General features: G+C 44.9%; 1 protein-coding gene across 2 annotated transcripts in view; it reads right to left on the bottom strand.

The window, feature by feature from the left end:
• Positions 1–2,201: 2,201 nt before the first annotated feature.
• Positions 2,202–8,345, bottom strand: part of LOC138283049 (killer cell lectin-like receptor subfamily G member 2) — a 121,040-nt gene continuing 114,896 nt past the window's right edge. Inside the window, exons 5-6 of one of the 2 annotated variants that reach the window (XR_011201040.1) lie at positions 5,548–6,420; positions 2,202–5,373 (exon numbers count right to left, since the gene is read on the bottom strand). Coding sequence is in view for 1 of the 2 variants with exons in the window: in XM_069221189.1 (XP_069077290.1) it covers positions 6,309–6,420 (112 nt within the window). In the remaining variant the exon portion in view is untranslated. The other variant, XM_069221189.1, reaches the window with a different exon arrangement.

Genomic DNA, 8,345 nt, shown 5'->3' with positions numbered 1-8,345 from the left:
CAGTGATATTTCCTACTAACCACAAGTTTTCCATGTGCCAAGGCTTGTTGGCAGACTCCAGCAATGTAAACCAGACTGCAATCCTCCATCCAGCGTGGGACATCATCTGCATGAACCAGGAACCTGAATCCATCTTCTTGGGAGCAGTACTGACTGTTCTTCTTCACCGGCGGTTCCTCTTTTGCACCTTCATCCAGGTTAGCATGGACTCCTGTTCTGTTCTCCCTGGACTCTTATGTTCTTCTTGGACCTGGTCCCCTTTTTCCACAGGTCTTGAGGTCCAGGAATCCACTGTTCATGTCTTGCAGTCTCTTCTGGTTCTTGCATAATCTTCCTTGTCGTATTTCTGTGTGTTCTGTGAAAGTTACTGTGTTTTACTCCTACTTTCTTGGGCTCTGGGGTGGGTTCTAGTGCTTACCTTTGGTGTTTTCTTACACTCCCAGCGATCCCCTACACACTTCACTTGCCTAGGTGGGAAACCAATTTCGTATTCCACTTTTTTAGTATATGGTTTGTGCTCACCCTAGGCCCATTCCTAACTATTGTGATTTTCACTAATTCTGTTTTTATACCTGTTTCTGCATACTAGTGCATATAATTTGTGTATTACTTACCTCCTAAGGGAGTATAGTCTCTATGGTATTTTTGGTATTTGTGTCACCAAAATAAAGTACCTTTATTTTTGTAGCACTGAGTATTTGCTTTTGTGTGTGAGTACTCTGTGACTACAGTGGTATTGCATGAGCTTTTCATGTCTCCTAGATTAGCCTAGGCTGCTCAGCTACAGCTACCCTTAGAGAGCCTGGCTTCTAGACACTGACTACAATTCACTAATAAGAGATAACTGGACCTGGTATAAAGTGTAAGTACCTTTGATACCCCTACAAAGCAGGCCAGCTGCCTACACTGGTGTCCCTTGTCTCTGGTCTGTTATGTTCTTGTTGCCTGGTGTCTCCCGTCTCAGGTCTGTTCTGTTCTTGCTGCCTGATGTGCATCTCCTGTCCCTGGCCTCTTCCTGCTGTCTCCCGTCCCTGCTCTGTGTTTGGTGTCTCCTGTCCCTGGTCTTTTCCTGCTACCTGGCATCTCCTGTCCGTGTGCTTTAAATACCTACAATTCCCTGAAAAAACACAGACAGGGCAAAAGAGAGCAACAGGGAAGGGGACAGGAAACAGGCAAAGTCAAACAAGTTGTTATTAATGGGGAAAGTGAGGCTCATAGCGTGGTGAAAAGTTCAATTAGTGTGGAAGCAGGGAAGGAAGCAAGGAGAGCAGGGTAAGGGGCATGAGTGTAAGATGGAGATCTGTGCAGAATGTAAGGTGAAAGCAGGGAAGGAAGCAAGGAGAGCACGGTAAGGGCATGAGTGTAAGAGGTGGATCCGTGTAGAGTGTAAGGGAGCAGGGAAGGGGGCATCTATGGAAGAGGCACACATGTAAGATGCAGATCTGTGCAGAGTGAAAGGTGGAAGCAGGGAAGGAAGCTAGGAGAGCAGGGTAAGGGGCATGAGTGTAAGAGGTGGATCTGTGTAGAGTGTAAGCTGGCAGCAGGGTTGGGGCATCTATGGAAGAGGCACACATGTAAGATGCAGATATGTGTAGAGTGTAAGGTGGAAGCAGGGAAGGAAGCAAGGAGAGCCTGGATCTCTGGAGAGACTTGCAATATCCTTACACTCTACGGCTGAGGATATTTTATTCTCTGTTCCACAGGATCAACCATCCCCTTCCTTCAAACTGCTTAAATCCTTGGTGCCTTGCCCTCAGTGGCGTAGCGTGGGTTGTCAGCACCCGGGGCAAGGCAAGTAATTTGCGCCCCCTAACCCGTGGATTTTAGCACTCGAGTCTGTTGCGCCCGGTGCGGCCGGCCCCCCCTGCACCCCCCACGCTACGCCACTGCTTGCCCTCTCACATGAAAGAGGCAGCAGAGTGCAGTCATTTCATTGATGGATTCAATATATCATAAAAGTTCGTCATTTGTTGTAAAAAGGTATAATAGTATGTTTAATGTCAGATTTATAAACTAATGGAACTCGTAATGTATATATAAATGCAGAGATTGTCTATTTTTCACTAGAGGGCGCTGGTGATAGCAAACTGATCTAAACAGAATCCTCATTTACAAACTCATGTGATGGATCATTCTTTGTGAAGTGATTAACTTTCCAGTAGCAGCCACGATTGAAGAAACTGAAATGGACATTGTTTTGTTTGCTTTTTTATTTCAAATGTAAAAAATAAACATGTGTAAAGAACAAATAACATTCATTGACAACAAATAATAAATTGATCCACCTGCTGAGGACTGTAGGTGACCTTATTTTAGGCAGATGTGCACATTGTGTAAAAGTGTCACACTGTCACTCACTCTGAAGGGAGCCAATGGCTGGACTGGGTGTATCTACTGCCCTGTGCTGTATGCTGAGGTGGGAGGAACAGAATGGTAATGACAGGTGAACAGACCTATGGATGAAAATGACTCACAGTCCCGGTTTACATCTCTGTATTGTTTTAAAGATTTTTTTTCCTAAAAACAAAATCCGTTGGCTCGTGCCAGACCAAAAATGGAACAAGTGAAGGTAATACCAATCAGTCTGGCTTGTGAATGAAAGTGCCTTTGTGGTCACTGATGGGTGTAGGCACTCAATAGATCATCATACATACACTCTGTCTCTCTTCTTAGCAGGAGAAACAGAGGGAAAGAAAACAAACAAAAGGGAAATGGAGAAACAGAGAGTGGGGAGTGAAAGAACAGAGAAGATTTGCATATATTTTTAGGGTCAAGCCTGCGTCGCATGCGCTTGCGCATGTGTATTGCTAGCGAGACGCTTCTGGAGTTAGAAAAGGGCTCAGAACCCCGTCTACGTCACGTCAGTGTCTTTGATTGGTTCGTGGGCTCGCCTGTTAAAATCGGCTTGCTTTGATTAGTGGAAGGCACGCACACGTCATGCCTTTTCCGGTGGTTAGCCCTCCTCAAGCGCAGCGACCAAGTACTGTAAGCATGCGTGGCTCGCTGTTTCCCGTCAAGTATGTGGACTACTTTTTATTTATTTTCACAGCACGATCTTGCTTGGCAGAAGTCAAGTGCTTTGCATAATATCGACCCTGTTACGGTTAATTGCACTTTTGCCAGTTATGTACATAATTGCACTTTTGCAGATAAGTTTAATTACGAGTGAGCTGTAGCAGTGCGATCATGCTGTTTTTTTCTTTCAACTTAGCAAGAAAAATCCGGTTGGGACTTTACAACTGGTAATAGCTGTAACTCGTTTTAAACTGGAGGTATTCCGTAGGCATGTTATTTCAATAATAATGTTCAATAAACTGTTAAAGGGAAAATACATTGGAATTTAGCAAATTAACTAGAGACGTCAATCCCGTTTTCATGCCTCCACAAGACCCTCCATTTGCCGTAACAATCGGCCTTCTTCCTACACTTGCAGGAGTGCACATTTCCTACTTTAATGAAAGACATTTTATGCCTGTTTCAGTTCAGTCCAAAAAGGCTTCAGCCAATCAAAAACAAAGACGATGGACACACCCGGTTCTGGATCACTGATTTGGTTCCCCGCCCTGTGAGACATGCTACAGCATGCTTTGCACTGCTGAGGAACTCTGACAGCCTGAGCCCCAAATATTTGCCACATTAAGGTTTCTCACTAGTGTCACATTTTACAAATTGTGGTCAAACATCGACCTCTTACGTGCATTTCATTAACAGCTGTAATTGCACATACAATGCACAGCAAGAACCACCTGCTGCAGTGTTTGCCAACAGCCAATTAAGGAGAGATCTGTGGTTCTGCCACGAGAATGCATCTGTCAATTAGTGCCCGCTGCACAGTGGTGCATGATGCTGATGCAATTACACTTAAATTGTGACAGCGACTCACCAAACACAGGCCCTGACTGAGGCAGTTTCACTGCAGGAATAACAGAACATCAGAAACCACATAAAAACTGCAAATACACGAACAGTAACAATGACAAGGCCAATAGCTTTGGCGTCGTTCTACTATTTAGGTGCACTGTTTGTACCGTAAATCTAGGAGAGCCAAGTAAGGGAGCACATTGTACACCGTGCTGGATGCGGGCGGACACGACCGTCTGAAAATAGCTAACAATTTGCGTGATTGAGGTGGGCAGGTCAGCAACCTCACAGAGAAAGGGAAATCACTGTTCGAGTATACACAGAACAGATACTCTACAATTCAAAACAAGCTTTTGAACTTTTGCTCGTCTTTCACCTTATTGCAATGTGTTTTGGAAGTAATTTCTACAGAAGAACTTCAAAACATCAAGGATTTCCTGCACGCCCTGCCGATGTTGCCTAGAGTGAAGCTTCGGAAGTCTCTCTGTCATATGCATTTTTATTTATGGCCAATATTGTTGTTATATGTTAAAACAACAAATGCAAGAGTGAATTTTATATATATTTTTATTAATATTAATGAGGTGGGTCGCGGTTTGCAACCCCATTGCGAGTATGGGCACTCACGGGGATGGTGGCCTGCTGGAGACAGCAGACCACCATGTCTGTGACTGCTTTTTAATAAAGCAGTTTTTTTTTCTAAGTGCAGCCCGTTTTCCTTAAATATCTTTTTTTCCAGTCACAAAGGGGAAGGGGACCCATGGGGACCCCTTACCATTTGCGACTGGGTTATCATCCACTTCAAGTGGATGGTAGAGGTCGCAAATGGAATTGAATTGCATTTCGAGTCGCAAATAGGAAGGGAACACCCCTTCCTATTTGCAAGTCGGAAATGCATTTTGCGAGTCGGATCCGACTCGCAAAATGCATTTCTGCATACCTGTGAGGCTTTTGCGCCTCGCAAACGGCGTTTTTCGCTGTTTGCGAATCGCAAACGCTTTGCTACATCTGTCCCTTAGACCTGACTTGCCCAATAGCACACAATGTGGTCACATTGGGGAAGCAAGTTTTACGTCCAGATTTCTTGGTCGCATGTGCTGTAATTTAGCTACCAGACAAATAGGTTGACTTCTTCCCGTTTCCCAACAAAGTACAACGCGTTGTGTTTAATTGTCTTTTTACAATGGCTTCAATAAGGCTGTCTTGACAATGGATGTATTGTATGCTACAGAAACTGCACAGTACACGAGCAGTTTGTAAGAAAGGTTGTTTAACTTAGTATTAAAAGGTGCAGAATCACGAACGAGAATGGTTATTCGGAACACATAATGCAATCCAGCAAATTTCTGTGTCTCTTTCATGCTAATGGCGGCCATCGGCTCGTAATGTGAAACTGTTTTACTTTTCATTATCAGTTTATTTGTCAAGGAAAGTCCTGTTCGGAGTTTACAGCGCTAATAGCTCTAACGCGTCTAAACGCGAGACCCATTGCATTGCAAATGCTTGTTCTACCTCAGTGGCGTAGCGTGGGGGGTGCAGGGGTGGCCGGCCGCACCGGGCGCAACAGACTAGTGCTAAAATCCACGGGTTAGGGGGCGCAAATTACTTTCCTTGCCCCGGGTTAGGGGGCGCAAATTACTTGCCTTGCCCCGGGTGCTGACAACCCACGCTACGCCACTGCTCTACCTTGGCGTGTGGTTTGGCCTTAAGAGGATCTTCATGATTGCTTTTAGTAACTGTGGCCACGAGTTTTGAGTTTGACGTCATTTCCCGCAGCAAATGCAGAGACAGAAACTGTTCATAAGTAGGTCTAATCCACTTCCACTTTTTATCACACTTCATTCTTCGCTTCTGCTCTTTCTAAATGAATCACAGATTTCACTGTTACCTGACATAATGGCACTAATTTACCGAACTCAGAAGGATGGACCCCCCCACGAGCCCTTCCAGGGTTTGGACTTCTGATTTGCAGACAGGCAGGACAGAGCTGTGAGCCTCACCCCACAGGCCGAGCAGCCATCCGTCTATAGGTTCACATGAAAGCAGCTGACACCTAGGGGTGCTGTACTGTGAGGAGGGTGCAATGACAACGCCCTGCAGAGGGCGGCTGCTGAGTTTTGTGTCATTAGCCCTGGAGCATCAGGAGGGCCAACAGCAGCTCTCACTCTCATCCTCACTGAGCTGGACTCTGCCACCACCGGGTCCACAAGGAGATCTGTTCCCGCCCTCGTCACTATCAGATGAGGAGTGTGAACTGGAGGGAGGTTAAATGAAGATATTGTTCTCATTGAATATGATGCAGCAGCGCCTCCCAGTGGCAGACACAGGTTCTGCGCAGTGTCCACGGTGCCTCACAGGGTGTTCACTCATACGGCTCCTTCGTACAAAAGCAGCAGCGCCACCTAGTGTCAAAGACAGACCTTCTGCAGCCCCCTCGGTTCCTGTGTTCACACATAGGGCTCCTTATAACAAATGTAAGGTCTGGGGAGGTGACATGCAGACAAGCACACAGCTCGGAATCCAATGTAGGCGCACTCCCCGAAGTCTGTTATCGAACACCTGGAAAGACAGACATTTTCCACAGTTAGACAGTGAGAGGCGGAGGCGAGGATTCAATGCAGCTGGTGTGAGACATGGAGACTCTATAGAACTTGGACACAATGGAACAGCAATCAGTGCCTGGCATGATGAGGGCGTAATCAATATAGTGGAAAGAACTCAGCATTAAGTTTTGAAAAAAAAAAAAAAAATATATATATATATATATATATTTCTTCGCTACCAACGATCAGCTGCACCACACATTGTACGGCATGGATCCAAAAAACTTTTAGAAAATAAATCTTTTATTTAGGCTTAAAATTGAACCTAGTCACGGCCAACACGTTTCGGCATAATGCCTTCTACAGGCCCATACCCTTAAAAAACCAAGGCCCATATTTATACTTTTGACACAAACCTGTGCAAACGCAGTTTTGCGTCAAAAAGTATAGCGCTGGCTTGCGTCATTCCAGAGCGCCAGCTGGGAAATTGACGTTAGACGGGTGGGGGTGGCGGTATGGGGGAAGGGGATTTTGCACCAAAAAGTGACGTTAGGCTGGTTAGAGGCAAAAAATACAATGCCTCTAACCAGCCTAGCGTCATTTCCTGACACAAAACCATCCATACCAGATGACTCCTGTCTTATAAAAGAAAGAAGTCATGCCCACCACCCCACGGCCAGCACAGGGGACAAGGGTCCCCCGGGCATGGCCATTGCACCCAGCCATAGCACCCAGTGCCATGTGGGGGGGCCCATTTCAGGGCCCTCTATGGCACGTTAAATAAATATTTAAAATACTTACTTCTCCTTACACAACTTACCTGGGATGGGGTCCCCCCTCATCCTCTGGTGTCCTTGTGGTGTGTGTGTGAGGGTGTTCCTGGGGTTTGGGGTGGGCACCTGTAGGCTCTTTCCATGGTGTTTGACCATGCAAATGGGTCCACAGGTCCCCTAACACCTGCCCAGACCAGGCATTAAATAATGGCACTAAGCAGCCATTATTTGGGCCCGCCTCCCACATGCACCGTTTTTGCACAGGAGGATAAACAAGACACTAGGGCCTTAGAGTCATTTTTTTGATGGAAATGCCTACCTTGCATCTCATTGATGCAAGTTGGTTTCACGCATCCAAAAAACGACTTTACCTCCAATATTTTGGCGCTAGACAGGTCTAGCATCAAAATATAAAAATGGAGCTACGTTTGCGCTGAATTGACGTAAAACAAATGATGCTAATTCAGTGCAAAGGAAGTATAAATGTGGGGGTTATAGTTCACATTTTAAACGTACAAAACCATAGAAATTCACCAGATATAGTTAGAGCTTCCTCAAGTAACTATAACTCGTGACCTAAGGTAACTATTACTCACGCCTCTGCCATGCACAGTTATTTCACCAAAAACTTTACTGCAAATATTACATTGATATTATCAATGATGTTATCAAAGATGTCCTGAGTGCCGTAATTTGTGGGTTAATTAGCAGTGCATAGCGAGGGCAAGAATTATAGCTAACTTCGGGTGTGAGAGTGCATACATCAGTGTTTTAGTGGGTGCGTTAGTGTGGCGTGCGTCTGTAGGTGGCTGCATGAGGGTGTGAGTGGGTGTGTGAGTGTCTGGGTGAGTCTGTGAGTGGTTGTGTAAGTATCTAAGTGGGTGTGTGAGAGGGAGAATTTGAAAGAGACAGAAAGTTTTTTAGGCTTTAATAGCTCATATAATTAGAATAAGATATTTTTGTTGGATTTAACAGAAAATGTATTAAATATTTTTTTTAAAGTATAATTTTTTTTATTAACAAAAAAGAAAAAAAAAAAAAAAAAAAAAAAGAAATAAGTCCAGCTGGACTCGAACCCCCATAGCCCAGTATAAAGAGATGCAATATTCACATTGAGCTATGGGGGTTTTGTTTTTCTTTTCTTTTTTTAGCCCTTTGTGGGTTATGT

Source organism: Pleurodeles waltl, chromosome 2_2 (assembly GCF_031143425.1).
Source record: "Pleurodeles waltl isolate 20211129_DDA chromosome 2_2, aPleWal1.hap1.20221129, whole genome shotgun sequence".
NCBI lineage: Eukaryota > Metazoa > Chordata > Amphibia > Caudata > Salamandridae > Pleurodeles > Pleurodeles waltl.
Note: the sequence above shows the minus strand (reverse complement) of the source record. Positions and strands in the feature narration are given on the sequence as shown.